The sequence below is a fragment of the Drosophila subobscura genome, chromosome E (assembly GCF_008121235.1).
Source record: "Drosophila subobscura isolate 14011-0131.10 chromosome E, UCBerk_Dsub_1.0, whole genome shotgun sequence".
Taxonomy (NCBI): domain Eukaryota; kingdom Metazoa; phylum Arthropoda; class Insecta; order Diptera; family Drosophilidae; genus Drosophila; species Drosophila subobscura.
In genome coordinates this window covers 9,673,525-9,698,394 of record NC_048531.1, presented here as the reverse complement: position 1 = coordinate 9,698,394, position 24,870 = coordinate 9,673,525, and the positions used below count along the sequence as shown (strand labels likewise).

General features: G+C 44.0%; 2 protein-coding genes across 3 annotated transcripts; both read left to right on the top strand.

Annotated features, from left to right (window-relative positions):
* Window positions 1-88: 88 nt before the first annotated feature.
* Window positions 89-4,543, top strand: LOC117892132 (vacuolar protein sorting-associated protein 21). Of its 2 annotated transcripts, XM_034798168.1 has the most exons (3): window positions 89-491; window positions 1,438-1,571; window positions 3,470-4,541. In XM_034798168.1, exons 1-3 carry the CDS (start codon window positions 449-451, stop codon window positions 4,076-4,078), a joined length of 786 nt encoding a protein of 261 aa, XP_034654059.1. In that variant the 5' UTR covers window positions 89-448; the 3' UTR covers window positions 4,079-4,541. The 2 variants fall into 2 exon arrangements, with proteins under 2 accessions (XP_034654059.1, XP_034654060.1); XM_034798169.1 differs by lacking the exon at window positions 1,438-1,571 and having other exon boundaries at window positions 3,470-4,543.
* A 10,835-nt stretch (window positions 4,544-15,378) lies between these two features.
* LOC117891524 lies at window positions 15,379-16,327 on the top strand. The gene is given in 3 exon segments (XM_034797024.1): window positions 15,379-15,924; window positions 15,926-16,051; window positions 16,118-16,327. Coding segments are annotated over 3 exon segments (744 nt in total). The 5' UTR covers window positions 15,379-15,405; the 3' UTR covers window positions 16,217-16,327.
* The last annotated feature ends 8,543 nt before the right edge of the window (window positions 16,328-24,870 follow it).

The following is a 24,870-nucleotide window of genomic DNA, read 5'->3' as shown; positions in this document are numbered from 1 at the left end:
CACACATATCTTCTTCAGGCACCAAAATTCTCCTTGCGCACGACTATCGCCTTTAGTATCGCATCGTATCGTATTGTATTTGCAGCACTGGCAAACAGCTGATTTGCGTATAACAACAAACAAGGCCTTAAAATTTATAAAAACTTTTATCTTTGCCACTGGCACAGCGCATTCGACTTCAAAATCCCCACCAAGTGCGATAAACCCACACCGACAGACTGTACCCGCTCGCCAACTATACAACTTCAGTGATTTGAAGCCTCAACATAACATAAATCTTTACATCAAGTGACTCTGCTCTGTGACCTGTTGGAGGCTAAAGAACGCGCCTAGTTCAGTGGCCTGTTTTGATTAGTAATAACAACTAAGCCAATTGTGACTAAATCAAGGCAAACGTCACCCACTCACTGTCTGCCATGCGAGTCGATTGATTGCTCTCTCCACGAAGATGCGCGGAATTGAGGGCAAAGTTGTGGTGCTCGGATCGAGAGGTAAGTGCAATTCATTTTAATGGCTCTGGCATTTCATTCATAAGATGACGATTCGTAGATTACAAGTAATTTTAGCAATTGTAAGGCGATAATCAGAAGCAGTAGCAGCAGCAGCAGCATAGCCTGGGTGAATCGATAAGCGACAGCCTTGAACTGCACCCTCAATCGGTTTAATGATGGCCGGGGGCATGTTGGATCGTCTCGCTGCAGTCCCAAAAAGGAGGCGTGCCTGGCAGTCAGTCATTATTCTTATCTCAGCAGCAGCAGCAGCAGTGGCTGCACGCTAAATGGAACAGCCAGTGAGGCCAGGGAGATAGTAGAGCGATTGGAAAGTCTGTTAAAGATACCAGCACAAAGTTATTTCCATTATCGATGAGCCACCACTGTAGCCGATTTTGCAAACTTTTTGTTGGTTTGCTTTGGCGGCTGTTTTTGCGTTCGTACATTCGATTTGCCTGCCGTCTAATCGGCTGTTGTAATGCTAATATTTAAATTGCTGAAGGCCATGCAAAGTTCAACTAGTCATGGATGTGTGTACTCTGTACAGATGTGTATGCTTTATCCAGTTGCGGCTACGCTGCCATTGATTCATCTGCGGTACTTTTCTCCTGCTGACAAGTGTTCTTCCCTGAGCCTAGAGCATGATTCATCTACATATCCAGCATACAGTCACGGGGCACGGGGGCTTCTCAAGTGCAAGTGCATTTCTGACAAAGGTTGGCTGGCGATTTCCTTATCATTGTTTACCACCTGCTACGTCTCAAATATATAACTACGCGCTACGCTCAATGTTTTTTGTTTACTCTTTGGCCATGACAAATCAGCCGCCAATTAATGCGTGCGCTGCTGCCCGTCCATGCGATTGGTATGCTGATAGGACTCTGGCTGCTATTATTTATATTCGTATCTTTTGGTTGGCTTAACTTTCAATTGTTTGTCGTTACAGGCGTGGGCAAGACGCGTTTGGTCATCCGATACATCAAGAATACGCTGCATCGCAGCGAGAGCGAGGTGCCAACCATAGCCGTCTCCTTTTTCACGTGCAACATCATCTTGGACGAGGTCAAAATCAAATTGCAAGTGCGTATTCCAACACCTAACACCCAACAGAATCCCGCACCAGCCCTTTCATGGCCACCACTGGAATGTGGCCGTAAAAAAAAGCCGAAAGCCAAAGGAATTTTCCTCGGCCCTACGCCCACTAATCCTATTTGTTTGCTGAATACCCCCCAGAACGGTTGGGGGCACACGCTAATCGGGGCTTATGCTGCTGCCACAGCCACTGTCCCTTCGCCCCCTGGGCACTGTCCCTGTCTGCCAGCTCGGGTCATTTTATTTGTTTTTTTATACCCGGTACTCGAAGAGTAAATAGGGTATATTGTATTTGTGCACATAACGGTTGTATGTAACGCACAGAAGGAAACGTTTCCGACCCCATAAAGTATATATATTCTTGATCAGCATCAATAGCCGAGTCTATGTCTGTCTGTCTGTCTGTCCGTCTGTCCGTCTGTCCGTCTGTCCGTCCGTCTTGTTGAGCGCCTGGATCTCAGACACCATTAAAGCTAGAGCCACCAAATTTTGCATCCATACTTCTGTATGCTCACACTGTTACAAGTGTATTTCAAAAATGAGCCACGCCCCCTTCCGCCGCCGCAAAAGGGCGAAAACCTCCCAAATCTACAATTTTGAAGATAGCAGAAAACTAAAAACGCCATTCCGTAGGGAATGACCATATCTATCAGATCACCAAATTGGGATACGATTGGATAATTATTATAGCCACAATGAAGAAATTAATTTGCAGTAGCCAAACCCACCCCGTCCCGCAGCATTCACACTCTGCTTCGCGCTGTTTATGGCCTGGCCCCTGACACGTCACTGCCTCTGCCGCTGCCTCTGCCGCTGCCTCTGCCGCTGCCTCTGCCGCTGACTCTGCCGCGACTCTGCAGTGTGTGTTTCTAGGGGAGGGTGGCGAGCTAAAGGAGCGTGTTGGCGTGAGTAGTGTTGTTGATGTAGATGACAGATGAAGAAAAAATGTAAAATTTGACAAATAACCGCTAAAGTGCAGATGTAGTACTGAGTGCCGGGTATAAAAGTTGTGACGCGTAAGAAGCGTCTCACACGTCCCTTCTCGTTTATTTTGCAATTTCTGCGTCCACTGCACTTTGTCTGTTATTTGTTTTTTTAGCTCACTTTCTTTCTTTTTTTATAGTTTATTGATAAGCTAAGCGCGAGCGGCGGTCAGCAGCGGCAGCGGCAGCAGCAGCAGCAATTTTCCCCCCATTGTGATAGGGTTGCCACCCCCTTCTGCCACTGCCATATTTTCTCTTGGGTAATTCCGTTTTTTACGCAGCCATATAACAATGGAAGCTGCAATAACTATGTAGGGAGAGCTCTCCCTGCCACACTCGCCGTCTCTCGACTGGGTTGTACCCTAAAAAGGGAAGATAAATGCGGAATTTAATTCCGTTAAGTGGAGGATTTTTTCGGTGTGCGATAAGCTTACTTTACAGTCTAGACTTTAGAGTCCAAATTTAATTGGGATCTTAAATATGAGTTCCAAAAACACTCGCTCTTAACTTTCAAGTCAAATGCAACAACCGTGCAGAAATACCCGTCTGAGCACAATCAGAATGAATACATAATGGCATATAGTTTTTTGTGTATTTGTGGATTCGTGCAGGTCTTTGTCTCGCTTCCCCCGTGCTTCGATTTAGTTTCGACAATGAACATGTCGTTGCCCCAAATTTTTATGAAGATTTGAATGGGCCAGAGCGGGCATAAAGCGGACCTGGAACCCACAGCTGAAGTGCACATTCCACAATCCTCCAGATGATTGTTATTGCTGTGGGAGCACAATAAAGAGCAAACAATTGCAGAATAAGCGCAGAGTGACTGAACGACTCAATTAAAGTTCAAGTCACGGGCGAACTCCAATCATTCAACTATTTAATCATTCCTTCCATCTCTTGCAGATCTGGGATACCGCCGGGCAGGAGCGTTACCGGGCCGTCGCACCCATGTACTATCGGAATGCGAATGCCGCCATTCTGGTGTTCGATTTGACGCAGTATAAGACGTTTACGGAAATCAAGTCCTGGATACAGGAGCTGCATCGCAATGTTCAGGATCCGATGATACTGACGCTGGTGGGCAACAAGATGGACATGCAGGCACAGCGTGCCGTGTCCCGTGATGAGGCCTTCCTGTTTGCCACCTCCATTGGGGCCAACTACTTTGAGACCTCCACCGAAACGGACCAGGGCCTGGAGCAGGTCTTCCTCTCAACGGCCCTGGGCATGGTTCGTCTCGCCGACGAGGGCAAGAGCCACTCGCTGCGCTCCTTTGAGTCCACCGATTCCCTGGCCTACACCAACACCAACACTGCCTTCAGTCACACGGTGGCCGCCTTGGCGCGAAGTCCGGGCAATGCTTCCTTCCGACTGCCCTACGTGGATATCGGCCTGGCAGTCGAGGGGGAGGATGTGAAGACGAATGGTGTCGGTCGCCTGGAGACGCCGCCCTGGAGCATCGAGCACATAGCACTCGGCGAGGTGGAGAGGCCCAGTTGGTGCTGCTATTAAGCGGCCCACCCCCGACCGGGGCGACTGTTATCAAAGAACCAACAATGTGATGTTAACAAAATCAGAATTACTTTAGTTCGAATATGTCTACGAATGGCCATCGCTAACCCAACTCAATAACAGCAAATTAAATCCCCAAAATGGCTTGAAGCTATACTTTTTAAGCCCACTGTTTAGGCTAGAAAGAGAGAGAGAGAGAGAGAGCGCGCAGCTGCTCGATGCATTGACAAGGCGCCTGGAATATCCGCTTCAACTTAGTCTTAATGCTTAGTCTATGCATATTATTTATAGCTCAACGAGTAAATAAGATCATTTGACCTTGCAAACCAAAAACACAACACAAAAGGGAACACACACAAACCAACAAACACCAACTAATTCATGTACAAAGAAATTTTAATACAGAAAGAAAGAAAAGGAGAAGAAGCAACACATAAACACCGATGCGTATACCATATATACATATAAATATAGATCTAGATATAGATGTTATACTGTATTTAACGTGCTCTGTCATTTTGCTGGGTGCTCGCTTTGGGTGGCAGCAATGCAAATGCATTAACTTGGCCATTAACGCGGCAACTTAACGTGTAATTGGAATTTAATGCTACCCCATCACAAGGCCAAGGGTTACAATTGTATTTGGCTCCTGGCTGCTAATGCTCTGGCGGGGGGCGTGACCAGCGATTATTATTAACCCCGTGCGGGCGGCACAACAACTGAGCAAGAGAAATTCTTGCGTAGATATTTTTGGCTGTTCTAGCAAATCGATTTCTGATTACATTTTCCTAGCAAATCATTTAAAGTTCGCTTTACATATTATTTCTTTGTGATTTTTAATGGATTATGACAGGTTTAATCAACAAATTGTTATTAAAAATTGTTGAAACAGATTGATTTTTGCCTGATGACACTTTTGATTGATAGAAAATCAATGAATGCCTTTTTGGCGTTCCCCAAACCATCCACCCCAATTCGAATTCGTATCCAAGGCCCAGCGATAGGTTAAATTGAATGGCTAAATGTACTCATAAGTCAGTTGGGACCCAAGTCGGGGTAGAGGCCGGACCATCGGGACGTGCACAATGGCGCAAGTTCATAAAGCCAGCCCTGAAAGCAACTTTAACGATTAGCTAATATACATAACTTATGGTCAGTTGAATCCTTATGTATAAATAATATGTGTAATTTAGCGTGAGACGCCAACAAAAAACCATCCACAAAAGACCAAAAACTCATTCAAGTGTCATCAACACATTTACCAGGCAGCTGCTGGCTCCTGGCTCCAGGGCTCTGGTATGCTAAAGCCAAGGCTGAAGACGTAACTGAAACTGAAGCTGTAGCTGGACTTGGGGGATTCTATTGTGGTTCAGTCAGCTCATTGATTTGCCATTAGGGGACAGTAAATGAGTGCGGAGCCGCCACAGCGCCACTCGTTCGTTTGTCTCTGTGGTTGAGCACTCAACCGGAAGTGATGGGAGCACACGTGTGTCAGATACCGAGTATCCTTGACTTATACAAGTACAAGCAAGATACCTCAACATCTTGGCTTGTGGCACACGCACACGCACACAAATTGTCCCCCTAATGGTGTTTAGACGGCTTAATGATGTAGAAATGCATCAATGTAATCAAGGTGAGGCAGCAACTGAAGGAGTAGCAGCTTGGAACCGCCTCCAGGCCCTTTAACCAAACAATTGAGGTTTGTCTGCAGCCTGGTTAGCCGCACTCTGATATCCCAACAAATTGCCAACTTTATTCGCCTGTCAGTTGAACTAATAGGCCAGCCTGTTGTACCAAATTATCCATTAGCACACTGACAGCTTAGGCCAGGCATTTGCACAATGATTGCTTCTACCCACAAAACACACACAAATTAGATTATTGCGTAGCAACTACAAAATCGTATTTATGTATGTACATATGTATGTTTGCAGCAATGAGTTGACATGTTTTAAGATTTTAAAGCAATTTTCTGTGGCCTTAGCTGTCTGCTAGTGGCTTCAATTGGTGTCGTGTCCCTTTAAATGGAGGGCAGTTCTACGTGCTGCAAAAGCTAGTCCATCCTTAATTGGGAGTGCAATTGGATTCGTTCAGCTTTAGCACGTATGTCCATATGTTTGTTTGTATATTCTATTAGTTTTAATATTCATGACTGACTTTTTCGCCAACAATTTTTAAGTCTATTATTTTCGGATTTTACGCGATTCGATGGCTATATTTTTAAGCCGCTTGAATAACTAACCATACAGACTGTGATCCCCCCATTTACAATTTTTCGTATTTTAGGGCTTGATTTTAATACCTCCTGATTGCTGGTGTCAGTCGGAGGCACCGAAATATTTGCACATTTGTACATACATATGTACATATGTACACTTGCATACATACATATTTACATACATGAAATGTCTGTTCTGTCCATGGGAATGTAAATATGTATGTATGTATGCATGTACAGTTACCGCATCGCCAGATATTTCATTTTTTGTTGCTCTTTTTCTTCTCTCTCAAAATCATAAAAGTGTGGAGAAGTAGAAGAAGAGGAAACACAGAAAACGATACGTGGACACGACAATAGGAACACACACAGTTCAAACTTTAAAACCAACGACGCTCTTAGATCCTCTCAGCGCTCTTCGATCCTCTCTCTCGCCACACGCTACTGTTCTTTGCAATGGTTGGTAAGAGAGGATCAAATATAGGAATTCTTCAAATTAATAGATTTTTCGATGCTCATCCTGTCATATATGTACATACACACTTTCTATCACTTAGCACCAACGACGATTTACCAAAATTAACAAACACGCATTGCAAAAGAATAGCCGCCCTTTAATTACATCAGCTTTTGAGAGCACTCTTTGCTTTCCCCTTATATTTGGCAGACTACAACAAACACACTGCAAACAAAAATTAAAAGCCACTTCACCCGCTCTTAATTTACGCCGCCGCTTCACACCAGTGCACCAACACCAAAAGCAGTAGGAAGAGAGGACCAACGGTAAAAATGTTCGATTCAATCGCCTTTTCTATGCTGATCTCTTCCCATCTTCTAGAACATTCGCAAAAGAAACAACACACACACTTACACACTCACGCAAAGCTAAGCCGCTCTCAGTTGCTCTTACCGATTGCACTCAAATAACATTGAGTGAAAAGAGAGCAACAGTCAAATTTAAGCTACCGGCGCCGACGCATGTTTTTTATGTCTTAGAGGAAAAAATCTTTATAATTGTGGAAAAGTTCGGAAAATAGTGAAAAAACTCGTGTGACAAGTGTAGAAAGTGCTTAAAAGTAAAATCTGCCGGAAAAGTTGTAAAATGTGTGGAAAAGAGAAGGGAAAATAGTGAAAATAGCTAGAAACATCCCGAAAAGTGCAACCCCATGTGGGGCAGAGCCAAAGGCGTTGGCAAAAGTGAAAAAAATATCGCTGCAAGTGTGAAAACAATAATTTCAATGTTTTTTCTGCCCAAAAATATGTCCGAAAAATAGCAATTGCGTCGCAGTTTTAGCGCTGCCTCCCCCACTCTTTTCTACTCGTGAGAATTGCAGTCGAAAGAAGGCGAGGTAAAATAACGGCACCATGTATGGCGTGATGTGTGCCCTTCATGTTGAGTTTTTTTGTTTTGAGTGATTTTTTTTTTTTGTGTGAGTGTTAGTGAAAAGTGAGTGAAGTGCTAGAGTGAGTTACATGTAAAAACAGTCGAATATCCCGCAAAACTAAAGAAAGAGCGGTAAATAAAATCTCACTCAGTGTAAAGTACAAGTGTTAGTGTCGATGGTCATTATGACGGCAAGGGGAGCCAGGCGGTTGCGGCTAAAGTGAGTGGAAAGTGAGTGCAGTGTTAGAGTGAGTTACAAGGTAAAAACAGTTGAATGTCCCGCAAGACTAAAGAAAGAGCGGAAAATAAAATCTCACTCAGTGTTAAGTGCAAGTGTTAGTGTCGAAGGTCATTATGATGGCAAGGGGAGCCAGGCGGTTGCGGCTAAAGTGAGTGAAGTGTAAGAGTGTTTTACAAGGGAAAACAGTGAAATGTCCCGCAATATATGTAAAATCTCACTCAGTGTTAGTGTCGATGGTCATTATGACGGCAAGGGGAGCCAGGCGGTTGCGGCTAAAGTGAGTGCAGTGTAAGAGTGAGTTACAAAGGAAAACAGTGGAATGTCCCGCAAAATAAAATCTCACTCAGTGTTAGTGTCGAAGGTCATTATGACGGCAAGGGGAGCCAGGCGGTTGCGGCTAAAGTGAGTGAAGTGTTAGAGTGATTTACAAGGGAAAACAGTGAAATGTCCCGCAATATATGAAAAATCTCACTCAGTGTTAGTGTCGATGGTCATTATGACGGCAAGGGGAGCCAGGCGGTTGCGGCTAAAGTGAGTGCAGTGTAAGAGTGAGTTACAAGGGAAAACAGTGGAATGTCCCGCAAAATAAAATCTCACTCAGTGTTAGTAATCTCACTCAGTGTTAAGTGCAAGTGTCAGTGTCGATGGTCATTATGACGGCAAGGAGAGCCAGGCGGTTGCGGCTAAAGTGAGTGAAAATGCAAGAATCATGAAAAGCGAAAAATAGTAAAAGGAAAAATGGCGAAATAAAGAGTAAACAAAAACAAACAAATATGACATTTACCGCAAGAACATTACAAAGAGCGGAGAGTTCTCTTTGAGAATAGACAATAGAAGAGAAGATCAAAAGAGAAAATACAATTGATGGTAAGTTTGCACCAGACTATTTATCATATTATTATTATTGCTTTGTGTTTTCATGAATTCGTTTTTGCTTTAAATTCTACAATTGTGGGACTTATTTTCAATTATTTTATTTTCTCTCTCTTATATCAAATATTTATCTCACTTGTATATTATTATTCTAATATTTATTTGAGTTTACATGAATTATTCTATAGAACCACTTCCAGATGAAAAGTATCCCTCTTCTCTTTATTATGTAAATAAAATGGTTTGTGGTCTTTTTAGGTCTCCGCCCGATATTTTTTTTCTTTGCATTTTCTTCTTCTTTCTCCAACTTGCCTAGTATTTATGTACATATGTACATATGTATGTATGTACATATGTACATAATATTTCTGTGAATGTGTGTTTGGGTGTTGGTTAGCTTTTGAATATCAAATCTGCTAAAGTTCCCTATGCCACATAAATTGCACACACATATGCACAAATCAAGTATGCAAACGAAAAATGGTGAAGTGTGTGTGTGAGGTGTTTGTGTCCTCTGAACAATTCGCTTTATTCCTCGATCCCCGAAGCACCCATCGCTTTAGCCATCGCCAGTGCCCTTGGCATCGACATCGACATTGAATCCGGGCGAAGCCGGTCATGCAAATAATTTTGAATATTTAACAAGCGCTTCGGTTATGTACGACGATACTCGGTACTGCAGCAGCTCAGAGCGTGTTCACGCTTTCGATGCATACTTTATGACATTCCACCCCATCCTCTCTTCCCTCTCTCTCTCTCTCTCACTCTCTGTGTGCTTTGTGTGGGTGGGAGAAAAAGTGTATGTGTGTGCTTGTGTGGCGAGGACGTGTCAACTATTTGGCATTACATATTACAAATCAGATTGAACTTCTAATGACCTCTGCAGCCATTTAAGTGCACAGACAATTTGTATTCCGCAACAATTGTGTTGTGTGTAATTTTCATGTTGATATCCATCGAAAAAGCGTCAACAAATTGAGTTCTCCCCCGACACAATGTTTGTTTAGATTTCAACATTTACTCGCATCTATTTATTTATTTTTTGTGCAATTTATTTTGCAACAAGTTTACCTGATGCGAAATCAAAAGCCAATACATCCCCTGCAGCTCAAATCAAAGTGTTCTCTTCAATTGAATTGCTTCAGTGAAATTGAATTGTCTCACATACAAATACAAACGTGCATACATACATACATATGTACATACAGCAGTGTACTTGTATATTTTGTGTATGTAATTTCAATTGAATTTCCATCGAAACGCTGCAGAAAGTTCTTGTCGGTGGCAGGCAGATAATGCCGCTACGAATGGATTGGCGATTTAGTCAATTCATAAAATTAAAATCCATTTAAAAATGACGCACACTGGGGACCTGGCACCCCGTTTAAATCAACAAACAGTTGAATATTTACCATTTTCAACGCCTTTATTGCGTGTTCTACTTGCGCTGTTGCTGATTCTGCACTTGGAAATAGCTTGAATGCCAAGTTAGCCGAGTTTAGTCGAAGTTGGCCAGAGCTGGTGGCTGAAAGCAATGCAGCGACATGGAAAATACCACAGCAGAGAATGCATAGACACTCAGGCAGGCCACGGACAGAGACAGAGGAATAGACGGAGACGACAGAGACAGGAGATGGCTGGATGGCAGAATGAAGGATGGGAATGAAGATGAAGATGGAGGCGCTGCGGTCAAGTCGTTTGAATGTCCTCCTTGTCTCTGTTTCAAGCTCAAATCCCAAATGCATAGACAGCCGCTTCTGATGCTGTCTGCACAAAAAGGCAATTCCAGCCACGGAAAAGGGGGTGTACCCCAAGGGGGCCGCATGGAAAACGCAATCCAAATGCAATTTAATGTAATTTTAATTGCGCTGCCTGGCCAATACAAATATATGTACGTTTCTCAAAGGTTTTCGTTTTTCGCCCCAGTACGTGTGCCTGTCCGAGTTATTTATGGGACAAACACAAATACACGCAAAAGAAACACTATTTGATTTGCATTTCATTCAATAAATGCCCGCAAAATTGGCAATTCCAATGCAATTCTTTGGCCATAAATTGCCAGGAATTCCGCATTGCCCCAAATTGAATTTGAAGCCAGAGAAAAGTGTTTGGATGCGCAGCAGCACATTATAATTTATCTCAAATAATGAATGGAATAGAACACCCTAAGTCATGGCAGTCCCTAGCCATTGTTTTCCTGCTTACGACGGGTATTAACCGGACTACCTTTGAGCTGGGTGTGCCGTGCCGTGCCGGTCGTGGGTTCATCAAGGGGTACAATTTATCATAATTTGCTTACAAATTACTTTTTGCCCCCGCAGATGAGGCTGCTGCTGGTGGCTGGTATTGCTGCCAACTCATGTTGCCAATTTCGAGGCCCAGCCAGCAGTCATTCACCTGAATGGAAGAGAAGCTCAGCGAATATGGCAGCCATTAAACTGATAAACATCCCACCCTCAGTCGAGTCGAGTGTGTGTACACAGAGTTGCCAAAAAGGGCGGACTGGGCCTACACGCTGCCGGTGTCCTTGGGTGCGTGTGGCAGTGGCATAAGGACACAACTTGTCTAGACAAACTCCAGCATGCCTTTGTCTTTTCTCTATATGCCTTTTTCTACCTTTGCCTTACCCAGCAAAACATCAAAGCTGGGTATACAAAATTTTGGGATAAGAAAGGAAAACGGACCAAATCTCTCACGTTTTTGTTAATATTTTCTCTAAAAAGACAATTTTTAAACTCTTTAATTTCTACAGCATGAACAAAGCTGATTTCGAAGAATGATTTCTCAAGAGTTTAAAACATCTGAAAATACATTTAATTCCACGAAACTAGATAAAAAACCACCATTACATTTACGTGGAATATTTTCTGTTGGAATATTTTCTGGTCCATTATTATGGAATGCATTTTCACGAACTTTGCTTGACTTTTGCTGAATTTTCATGAATTTACCTTTATGGTAATTTTCCTTTGCCATTTTTCTAGTGAATTTTACTGTGATTCTGTTTTTGTGCTAGTTCCTCTTTACAGCGGTAGTTTGCTTGTCTCCCATTTCAATTTGGTAAATATAAATTTTGTCAGTTATTCTGCCGAAAAACTTGAAAGGGGAAATGGTTCATTCCATTTGTAATAACATGAGACATGTTTTAAGAGCATGGGCAAAGGAAACCAATAACCTTGGATAAGCTCTTTCGACGTTCGCTTTGATGCAGGGTATATATAATTTCTTTATTTTCCTTTTTCCCCTGTCGCTTCCCATCAATCGTTCACACACACACACACACACACACAGACGTATGTACATATACCTCAACCCATCGTTGAGCTGTCATAAAAATTGAGAGATGTGACTGCCGCACGGAGGTTGCACCATTTATGCCCTGTTGTCGAGATGACAACACTTTGCCATTGTGTGTTTGGGCTGTCACCTTCTATTCGCCCATTTTGCTGCCCATAGTACTTCTACCCCGGCTCACCCGCCGCAACCGTACGCTGCCATTTGCCATTTTTAATTGTCTACCGCCCAACAATAGACGACAAAGGTTTTGGTTTTTTGTACCTACTCGATGCGCACAAAAAAATATGAACTGATGGAGAAAAAAGCCGGGGAAAATGTACAAATTGATTTTCCTGCAACAGTTTCAGGTTGGGCGAAAAGAAAAAAAATAATTAAAAGTGTCCCCTCAGCGCGTGAGACTTAAATGGTCTCAGGTTCAAGGCCTCTTCAAATTTTTGGGGTTCACTGATTTTCCCCTGCACATCATTTGTCTGCTGACTGGGCGAGTCATGAATCTGCAATTATTTCAGCAGTTTCTCACTTTTCCTGCCACCATTTCAGCTGCTTGGAGTACAGTCATGCCGCCTGGAGGTCACTGCGTGTGTGCAGAAATACTTTGGGCTATTGCCTGCCCAGCCTTTAATCAGTAATCAGCCCACATGTGGGCGTATCAGGGGAACAAGCACCGTTTTCACTCCCTTTTGGGCTGGCTAACCTCGGTGTTCCCGTACACTCTCTGGCGACTTTGTTTTCCAACTTATATTAAGTACTGTGGGGGGGTTGGGGATTGGAGATGTGGCATCTGGTGCTGGTCAGTGGGTGGCTCTGACGTTTGACATTGACTGGCTGATAATACAAATATCATTGTTGCTTGCACATAATTAAGCCTGACAGTCGACGAAAGTCTTCAGGAAACTCTTGGCCAGGAGGCACTGTGGGGCGAAAGCAAACAAAATTTGTCAAACAATTATTTATCTCTTATAAAATAACTGAAATTTAATTCCATTGCGATTGCACAATAAGTAATACCATTACCTGATCCCATGTAAAGTAATTTTTGATAGTGAGAACATTTATTCCTCACATCCACTGTATAATCCTGTGCTTTGGTCCTGCTAGCGCTAGTGGCATTAACTTTATGGGTATGCGTGGCTATGTGCTCCAGTATGTGTGTATGTGTGTGAGCCTGGATTTGGTTCTAATGCGCCTAGTGCCAGCTCCAGTCGGCAGTCTGTTGACTTTCAGCTTTGGTCGCTAATTAAGCCTGTTTATCGAAGTAAGTTAGCTGTTCAACTTTCCCTATCCCATAGCCCCTACCCCTAGCTGTTCTATCTGTCCTTTACTATCGCTTCTCGCAGCCGTTGCTCCACGGATTAGTTCACTTTAGTTTTATCAGCCAACTAAATTTAGTGTTTCAGTGTCGTGTGCCCCGTCCTTCCACCCAGCTGCCCTTGGACTCCGCTTAAGTGCAATAATAAAGCGATTCTCGTAAATGCCACAAAGCCTTCAAGTTCGGCTCTAATTGAGTAAATTATCCAGGGAAATGAAAATGGTTTGCCAAATACATACGCAGCGGCAAACCAGTTTTTGTGGCATTGTCACACACACACAAACAAATAAATATCCACAGGTATATAGAACGTGGAGCGTGCATGGCTCTGCTTTGTGGTTGATGTGGAAACATCAGAAATATGTTGCTATGATCTGCCATCAGCAGAGACCGAATCAGTATGTACCATGGGGGCACGCTTGCATGTCGGAGAGCAAAGAAAGACCTGCATGCCACTGACAGCGGGTCAATTGCCTGCGGTTTGCCTTTTTGAAATGGCATTTTATTAGCAGGCAACACAAGTTTAATGCCAGTTGTAGGCAGCAAAACTTTTGAACTCTGATTAGACTGGGGATACATTTACATATGTACATACATACTCGTATGTACGAATGTATGCTCAACTTTTAGTGCAATTTCACTTGACATTCCCTCTTCGCACTGCACCTCAACCTTGGGCCAAAGTTGAGACGGAGACGCTTTTCAAACACTGTTCAACTCTTCAACCTTTGACTGCGCTGAAAGTTGTTATCCTGCCTGCAGTTTATCTGCTTCATTTGATGTTTTGCTGAATGGATAAGCTGTGTGTTGTATCTGCTACTATTTGAACCATTAAACGCTTAGAAATAAATCGCAGTTCTCAGTTGCAGCAGCTGCTGGATGGAGGGGAACTGCCAGCTTTACCGTCAACTGAGGCGGAACTAAAGTTTTGCAAAGGTTTCACATATTGCTATCTGCCATTTGTTTCTTTTCCATGTATCGTCATTTGCCATTGAGTGATGCGAGTATTTTTTTACAGCCAGATAAAAAAGTGTTGTCAACAAGAAACACAACTGAAAAAGAATGCAACTATTTCCGCTACATTGGTTGGCAAATATTTGCTACAATTGGTTGTTATGGGTACAGATATTTGTGTGTGAGTTTGTACGAATGTTGTATGGTGTAGACCCTCAGGCAATTTCGAGATAAATTCGATGCAACGGTGCGTATGATTATTAATATTATTATGAAGGATTTTTGTCGTTGTTTTTCAAATTGAATGGAATTTAAAAAAAAATTGAATGAGTTCGATTCATTGCACGCCGTTCAATTGCTGCATTCTTTTGTCTACCAATTGAAACCGAAACTGATATCGAGCTTAACCCGACTGCTGGATAAACAATGAACAAACAATTACGCCCTTACATATGCAGTGTCCGTGTGGAACTGTCATCTGAGTTTGCTATGCCCTGCATTGAGTCACTTGTTGCACGTACCCACTGGCCTCTCTCTCCACTCTTCCTGAACTGCTGGCTAGAAATTACATAATTACGCATAATCGCATGCAAAGTGCCCTCAACAAGCAGCGTCGAGTGCACAGTTTATAAGTCCCTTGCCTTTGTGGCATTCATGAGCGGATCAGACAGTATTAAGGGGGCCTTGGCTGGCCTTGGCAACAATCCAGACCAGAGAATTTTGAATTAATGAAGCGTTTAAGCATTAGTCTGTCGAAGTTTGTGGGCATCAATATTGCCAGCAGATGTTCGAAAATTCGAAAAGAGATTTTTTGTTTGCAGTTCTTGTAGGAAAGGGTATGAGCATGTGCCGAGACTTGATAAGAGGTAATGAAGTAACATGTCACCCGAGCTGCAATTTACACTAATTGGTGGTTGGGTTGCTGCTTTCGTTTGCCTGATAAGCAAAGTGTCTGGAAAGGAAATGCTTGTAATGGGTTCGACGGGTGGCAAAGGTGGCTATAAAAGCTGGTGTGGCAGGCTGCAGTCCAGAGCAACAATCAACGCGAATGATGATGATGGATATGAAGACGCTGTCCTTGTTCTGCGTGGTGCTGGCGGTGTTCACTTGCCACACCTTTGCACAGTCCAATGCGGGCAACAACCCCGAAGATTGTCCGCCAGAGGGTGGCAATAATACCAATAACGGAACTGGTCCGGACAACGGCGATGACGACAAGAATGGCCAGGCTGGACTTTGCATTGCCTTCCAGGATGTGCGCGACCTGATCGATCACGTGGCGCTGGAAGCCCTGATCGAGACGCACTCCCAATGCGACGCCAAGTTCCGCAAGGCCATACGCTTCTTCAACACTCCCGGATTCGAGGAGGTGGCCCTGCAGCTGCAGGAGAGCGAGGCCTATCAGACGGCGCTGGAGGAGCTGCAGAGTGCCGGCGTGGACACCGCAGACATCGAGTTCATTCTGGACATCTTTGCGTGCATTTCGGTGCCCGCGCCTCTGTCCCAAAAGAGCTGCGACTGCAGCAAGATCAAGAAGAAGGGTCAGAGCTTCCTCGCCGACCTGCTGGACCCTCATGCCCAGGAGTGATGTGCACAACTACTACGTGGATGCCCAGTCAAAGCAATCGAACTTTGCCCTGTTTTCGCGCACGGTCACGTCGGTGGAGTTCCAGGCCAATCTGCGCGCCAATATTGTGAGTTGTCGGAGCTAGATGCAACGGTTATGCTCCAGCTTAATCATTTTCTGCCTCACTTTGTAGAAGAAACACGATGTGGCCCGTCCATTGAGGACCCTGCGCCGCTACGGCTGGGACATTCCCGAGCTGCTGCGCGCCATGATAACCATTCTCTCTTGGTGACCTGCTGACAGGACACGCCGCCGCTCCACTCCAATTGGGAGCGCCTCGGCATTGTATGTAAACCAAATACAGCAACAAGTTTAAAGAAAAGAAAAAAGTGACTGCTCCTGCTAGTACTCGTGCCTGTTGGCCCCGCGGGGCCACTCAATGCTGTCATCTGTCGGAAGGTTGGGAGTAGAAAATAACGAAGCTGTGGGCGGGCGCTGTCAATGTCCCACTGTGCTCTCACCTTTTTATGGGGCGGGTTTGTTCATTGAAATTGCGTCCGATTTGTCACTGCAGCGGAAATGTCCAGGAAGGAAGGAAGGAAGGAAGGATTCCTGCCAACGGATGGCAGCGGAGCCTACATACAGATATTCTCGTTTCCAATTTTACGGATCAATAGTCATCATGTGACTGACAGGCAGGCTAATCTTCCACCAAACTGTTTGCTAGACTCTTATTTAATTTGGCTAAAAATGCTGCAGCACGATTTGAATGGAGTCCGGTTTTTAGGTGCCACAGATGTGGGATTTTATTCGTAAGAAATCGATCCATAATTTGGTAAACTTAAGTTTCACTTTAGTCTTTAGACGTTCCTTTAAGCAGCACACTGCCTCAGTCTGGGACAGGGACAGGGACAGGGAGAGGGAGAGGGACAGGTGGCTTGGCACTTGGTAAACAAATTAAGACTCGTTACACTTTCATTGCTTGTGCTCAATTTACGAGTTGGCAGCTGTCGCTAGCAAGGAGTAGCAATCCGTGGCAAAGTCCTGCAATCCAGCCTCACCGACAGCAATGTATGCAGTCGTGCAATTTGAACGGCACAAATGCCTGCTCATAGCAATTGATTTATGCCTGCTACGTGACTTCATTTTGGCCAACAAGGCAGCTAGCTACTGGCTCCATGGAGCAGCACCTGTTGTCGTCTTTTCTCTTATTAAATTAACAAAGTAACAATCTCACTCGCACCCACTCTCTCTCTCTCTCTCTCTCTCTCTCTCTCTCTCTCTGCCCGTGTTTGTGCAGGTGCGTGTGGATCCTTAGGCAGCAAATCCGATGCCATTATGCATTATAACTGTATAAACAAATCGTATGCGTGCCTCCCAGCTTGCCCCGGAATACGTGCCTTCCACAGAAACAAACAGAAAAAAAATCATCAGCCCTCGCACTTCAGCGCCAGAGCCGTCGGTCGTCCCCCGACTCGTGTGTCAATCAAGTTAAATGTTAATGAATTACTCGGCAAGGGCTGGGCACCAGGACATGCTGACAGCACCAAAGAGAATGATGCCGACAAGTTGTTTTGGTTTTCTAGACACCGCTCCCCCCGTCCTTCTATCTTGTCCTGTGGTTGCCATGGCTTAATGTTTAAACCCTGCAGGGAATGGATGGGTAGCCTTGAAGTAGCTTAGGCCAAGGCCAAGTGCACAGTGAGATACCAAATTTGCTTTAAATCGAGCTTATTGATCGATGAGCAGGCCAGAGATTATTGCTGCTCTGTGTATTTATTGGAAATTATTTATTTTTGGGTATGCAACCAGTCGAACCTCCCCTTCCAGTCAGCTCTGTACACACTTACGTATAGTATTTGTATGTTCGAGTACACTTTGCCACTCTGCCACAACATGGTCAATGGAGTGATGTGGTGGGTGGGTGTTTGCCTATTTGGCAGCTTTCCTGAACTGCACTCACTCTGCTCTTCCCGACTGACTGCCCGCCTGTCTGCCGGCTGTCGTTTTATCAGAATGAACGAAATAAATCGCTGCATACTTACGTGCACAAACAATTTTCACTCTCACTTTTGCTTGATTTTTTCCTGGCCAAAATCTTTGTTGAGCGCGCCCCGGCCCATTACGTGTCATTGAATTCATTACGCTGTCAGCTTTCTGCTGGGGCGTGTGCACTAGATTAAATACAATACAAAAAGAAAAGAGAACGCACGTTGAAATGAAATAATTAATTAACGCTGTGGCTGGTCGGCAGCGTGATTGGATTAGTGAATGAAAGGACTAAATTTTGTAATTATATTTACTGCAAGGCCTTTTTTTTTTTTTAATAAATGTGTTAAGCATTATGCACTTTAGAAATATTTTAATATTTTATTGCCATTAAATTTACCTCTGCTATTAATTTAAGCAGACGACAGTCGCCTGGTTGTTAAAAAAATGCGAATCAATTCATTTAAAAAGGGATAATCAATGCCATTTAAAAAACATATTGATGATAAAAAAATTGTAGAGCTGTGAGAATTATAAAAAAATGTAAACTCATTAGCGCAAAAACTCATTCTGTAGGAGCGGACAATTAAATGCATTAATCAAGAATTATTTACGGATTTAAAACCATATTTCCGTAAACTAAATTGACAGCCAGGCTAACTTAATTAAAGTATTAAATTTGGTTGAAAAAGTTTGCTTTGAATCTTAGTTTTAGTTTAAGAACTCCGCAAATTATTTCCAAATTCGATATCTTAGTTGGGTTGCAGTTCTTGGCACAAACCAAAAGCCGAAACAATTGACCACAAATTTGTCATTGGCAGAGCAGCAGCGCCAGCAGCAGTGAGGTCTGTATGCGAATTGCAACAATTTGTTGGCTTGATTTGTTCGGGAAATTTCATTACACTAACGAAGCCTGATGCTGATGCTGCCTCGTTCCTTCTTCTACACATACTGTTGCAGCTCTGAGACAAATGCGATTTCAGCCGATTGATTCCCATTCCCATTCCCAATCGCAATCGCAATATGCTAGCAGAGCCTCTGTTCGAACTGTGCCCGAGCACAAGCCACCCCATAGGAAGTCGAAGTCTCTTTGCAGTAAATCGAGTTTGTTTCCCGCTTGGAATACCATAATTGAGGCATTCACTATGCAAGCACTTTCCGCATGAGGGACAGGCTTGCTTTTTTTGTTGTTATTGCATTAAATGTGGGTCATGGTTGGGTCTACGCTTTCTTGCAGTCCGGCTGTGGGTCTTAGAATATTTTCAAAATTAAACGCTTGCCCTGTGCAGCGGCGCATTGAACTCCTAAAGGTTTTCTCTTTCTTTTTGGTTTTGTTTTTGCTGATAAAACTTCTGCCACGTTTCAGCACGCCCTTGTCTCGAATGTTTTCTCAACGCGACGCGCTCGCAACACTTCAGATTTATGGTGGGCAGCGCTCTTTGAGTTCAGTTAGTGAAACCCCAATGGCCATAAATAAATGTCGAGTATCAGCCAGCAAATCTCGTTATGGACACTCATAACTGGCAATGGCTCTACTGCTTCAGTGCTGCCTGGAATCTATAGCTGAATGAAACGTTGAAACGGAAACACTGGCTGCCTGAAGAGCAACTTATCTTTGGTCGTTGAGGTGGGGGGGGAATGCATCTGGTGTCGCAATCGGCCGTAATTGATAAATAAAATATTGCCCTGCAAGGATTTCATTATGGCAATTCAATCGGCAATTCTGTCGCCCTCTTAACAAGTGTGCTTTAAGTGAAATTTGCGGTTACCCGTAATGCATAAATTAAGAGTCTCCATACGGATGCGGGCACGTACGTGAACAGGGACATGCACAAGGACATGGGCAATCGTTGCAATTGCTGTTCGCTGGTAATGAACAATGGCATCCCAGGAATGGCATTTTAATGAGCAGTCACATTAAACAAAATAAGTGGCAGACTAAAGTCTGAATGCCTCTACCGAGGGAGCAACTTTAAATATTAAATCTATTTAATTTTAAAAGGTTTACACCGCCAATTATTGTTTTCTGTATTTAAAGAATTCATTCAACTATATAATTTTGTCATTGCTCAGCGAATTGAATAACAAAATTAAATCCTATAAATATTTGATAAATTCAAATAGAAATAATTGGCCATATGCCAACGCAGTGTGCCATTAAAGAGCGGCAAAATATGGAAATGAAAGGAAATTGTATGCCATTGATAACATTTGCAAGGACATTCTAAGTAATTATAAGTAAAATTGGAAAATTTCCCACATTTTCAGATTTATGCAAGCAAACACACCCATAAAGACACGCCCCACACCGCACGCCCCACATTCACGCTCTTCCAAAAGTTCTTCTATTTTCATATTTCTTTTTTTGCTGCTGTTGGGATTTTTTCAAGAAAACTCTGGCCAGCAGCAGTAGCAGCATTATTATTATTATTTTTTCTGTTGACTCTTATCTGTGCGCCCGCTTTCCGCTGCTCTCTGAGAATAGTTTTGTTGCTCTCGCTTTTCTCCCATTCCGCATGCTGCGTACCCCAAAGTGGACATGCGGGCGTTTGCTTTCTTAACCAGCGCAAATATTTTAACCTACAAAGCAGACGGGCGGGGGCCTCTTGTTGGTCTGGGGGGGGGCAAGTGAATAAATGTTGCCGAGATAAACCGGCGCTTTGTGTGCCGTTTTGGGTTTCCCCCCACGGAGTTACTTTGCCCTTAAAGCTGTGGCAGGCCCTTCTTTAAGATTCGCTGAATTTTTGCATTTTGTATGCAGATGCTAAAATTTGTCGCTGCCCAATATGGGCACGAACGAGCGGGTCCACTGGCCTATCCACTAATGTCCCTCGTCGTGTACGTGACTTCGCGCGAGCTTGGATTCGGATTCGCAGTCGGAGTCGCATTCGGATTCGGTGTTTCAACCACGGTCCATTCCCGTTCCCCTTTCCATTCCCTTTCCCTTTTCCACTGGTGGTCCTTAATTTGAAGGAAAAGTGTGTTTGGGTTTAACTAGCGGCCGCGTGCGCGCCTTTCGTCACACGTCACACGCACAGGAGCAGGCTTAGAGGCCAAAAAGGGTGACTAAATTCATTAGAGCAGAGTTAGGTGTCGACTAATGGTTGTGGCACCCTGTACGGCGCCTGTATTTTAGATGGACATGTTCATGTGTGGGTTGTAGGAGTATGAGTATGCCGCCCAGCCACTTTGTCATCCAACTCACGTACAGGACACGTATGCCAGGAGAGCCGAGCACCCCAAAAAGGATTGTCCACGCTCTGGTCAACTTCAGCGCCATGGGTCTCGATTAGATGCTGTGGCCTGGCGCCGCCCTTGCGGTCATGTTTTGTGGCTACAACCTAGCAGACGTCTGCTCCGATCCGGACTGGTCTCCATACACTCCCTTCAGAGGGGACAGAAAGAGGCTGGGGTAGGAGAGCAGACTGGGAGGTGTTGGAAAGCTGGCGAGCGTTAAAAAATGTTTTAGCAGCGCATTTTTGAGGTTAACAGCGTGCACGTGCTGCCCCCAAGAACAGGGGACAGGGGACGGGGTAAACGAAACAGAGGAGGGTGATCAGAGATCCAAGAGGGCTGATAGAGAGCTGAAGAGTGTGCTGAAGGTGGCGACTCTGACTCCCCGCCTCTCTCTGCCTGTCGACGACAATGGCGTTGAGTGCTGCCAGGGCAGGGGCTAAGGGGTTTTAGTGGCAAAAGATTTATCTAGCCACGATGTACGTGATGGCTACAATCGTGTCAACTGCTGTTGGACTCACATGAATTATGACAAATACGAGCATGTGTGTGTGTGTCTTGTAAATCTCAACTAAATCTGCACCGCGGCGGCATGTTCCATTTAGTTTGAGAAGAAGAAGGAAGAAGGACAAATAAACTGCAATCATTGGAACATAAATCTTGATTCCAGTTTGATTATCTGTCCGGGGGCTTTAAGCCCAAATGCAGCTGCTTAATGCTTTCCACATTCGAATCATTTGAATGCCCCTGCCCTGCCCAAGACCCAGTAGAGCATTAACGAGCATTTCCCTTTGGATTTGCGACTCACTTTGAATGGTTTTGGTAAGGGAAAAAACAAGGGAAGGCTTAGACCTGGCCACATTTTACTCTGTCCTTTTCCCTGCCTTGCCTGCTGCTGGCGAAGGGCATTTAGGAGTCGAGTCGAGTCGAGGCGGAGCGCATCCTTTGCGCATCCCAAAGCCCAGCACATGAAATCTGTGCAGCCATTAACATTTACGATTTGCAATCCTTGGGTCAAGCGGGGTCCGCACCAGGCAGATGTTTTGCATCGGTATCGGAAAAATGGGGCAGCTGCGGGCAGGGTGCTGGTATGCAAACTCTGAGGTATGCCAATTGGTAGGCGTTTAACGGGCAACATGAACTGCAAATAGATTCGGTGATGGAGCTGCTGCAACATTCTGTGAAACCATTCAGAGAATGCCAGCAGGATTAGGCCCTGGCCCCCTGTTTGCTTGCAGTTTATCTGCAAGTGCCTGTTGGACAGTTGCCCCGGCATCTGCCACTGCCGCCTGCCCCTGCCTCTGCCACTCCGAAATGTATCGACTTGTGAAGCATGTGGGGCTGGAAGCAGCCCAAAAGATTTCCATACACTTGCAGTAGGGCAAAGTTTTGCATTTTAATAGTCTCTCAACTGTCGGCCAATGATTTCAATGTGTGTGTCGTTAATGGAGAGAGACAGAGAGGTGGAAAGTGAGGCTGGGTATTTAGGGCTGGTGCTGCAGATTTTGGAAGCCAGGTGCTGCCTTAATTCCTAGAGAGATTTGCATGCGATTGAATTTTCGACTTGGTTGATTTTCAGTTCCGTTGCAGGGCAGGACAGAGCAGGGCACAAACTCCGAGTGGGCTGTTGAATGTGTAAACAAACAGTAACCATCAGAAGCAGACCCCAGAGACAAAATAACCTCTGGAGCAACTATGTATCCATGTTTATTTAATGCACAGAAATGCTCTAGAGCCTCCCAATGTTGCCTCTGACTTTACGTACGTACGAGTGCTGCTTTTGGGCATTGTCTATTCTATCAGCAACTTCAGCTGTCATTTTCGGAGATTATTTTGACAAGCCCAAAGGCAAAAGCAATTTTAGTTCGCATCTCACACTTGAGCGTAGCTGTGAATAATTTAAATTAATTTCTAGTAGATAGATATAATTCTCTTGATCTATTCGCAATGCAATCAGCAGAGAAAACTTAACTCTATCGTCATTGCCGTTTGGTTAAATTCAAATAACTCAGCCATTTGGCTTGATGTGTGGCCATCAGCAGGAGCAGCCCCTCAGCAGTGGGCCACCACCGAGTCACGTTCTCGTTTTGGTTCCTCTTGTCTTTTCCCATTCTGTTGCTCTATCCTCTATGTACGTAGCATATCCCTCGGTTTTTTTGTTTTGGAAGAGATTCGTGACGTGACCGAGGTTGCTGCTTCCACGCTAATGCACGCCCTGCAAAGTATGCAATAAATTTGACGCATGCCTCACTCTATGTGTGTTGTGTTTGTGTGTGTGTGTACCTGGCTGTGGCAGAGTGGCACTGTGGCAGTGTGGCAGCGGGTTGTGGAAGCAGCCATCAGTATCATAAACATTAACGGCTTTTACTTACTTTCCCTCGCAGTTCGTGGGCGCTTCTTTTGCACTCTTGACACAAAAGCAAATACGTTCACGTCTCCTCAGCATCGTTGCAGCGATTTCTCATGTGCGCGGTATTTTTGAGGCTTCTGGCTACCGCCTCTGGCTGCTGCCTGCCTGCAGTGCAGTGCGACAAAATGTTTCCTCCATAATATATTCTGCAACACTTTTGCCCGGGTCTCTATTTGTTAATCCCATTCAGAGAGTGCAACCACATGAAAGCGGAGAAGCGGCAAATAAACAAAGTCTTTGCTGAAAAATTCGGTACGCGCGGCTCGCACCTCACTGCGGCTACTGGGGGAAATCTCTCCCCGCTCGGCATGCCTGGCACGTTTCAATTAATTTAAAAACTTCAAAGTTCAAATTGAATTAGCCGAGAAGAGATCTCGTGTGTGTGAAAATAGGGGTAAATTGTATTCAATTTTGTACGATTTAAACACAAACTGTTTGTTCGTTTGTGGAGGAAATCAATGACCTTTGCAAATGAAATATTGATTTCAGCGCATACAAAAGAACTCGGCTCTTGTGTTATCTCAATCAATGCTGGATGGATATGTACATACAGTGGCGGAAAAAATAATAGAAACGACAGGCGATTCACACTTGAATCCAAATATTTTGTTTTTGGTGAAAGTTGTTTACATCAAAACAAGTTTGCTTTGTTGCAGGATATTAGGGCTTTATGTAGGACCCTCTTTAGGGCTCCTTTCGTAAGTTTCTTAAGCAGTGTATCCTGATTTGTATGAAGACCACGCTTTTGTCTTGGAAAAAATAATAGAAACGAAGTCTAATTTTTTCATAACTTTTCTTAAAACGGTTTTAAGCGAGTTATATTGGTAACAATTCATAAACCAACGGCCAAAGAAGATATAAAATACCTTTTCCCGTTGATCCGGTTGTGTTTGTTGTTGTTAGAGCTTCAGAATGGCTCGCGGAGGACATTGTGCGGATATTAAAAGAACAAATATCCTTACACCAGGATATGAAGGTCACACAACATCTGATAGTGTTACTATTCTAAAATGGGTTTAATAAAAGCTTTTTCGACGATTAAGGACAAACAATAACGAAACACACGCGGAAGAATGCACGCAACATCGGCTTAGTTCAACACACCACCTTGTTCAAAAATCAAAAAAAAATTCTTTCTCTCTTCGGAAAATTTGAAAATTGATCTCAATGCATCGGTTAGTAGTCGTACTATATGACATAGGTTGATTTAGGTCGATACAAAATTACACATAGATGAAATGGACATACCTAAGCACGAATATGAGATTCAGAAAGGTACCAAATGCCCCAAGGTGCATTTATTTCGTCCTGGG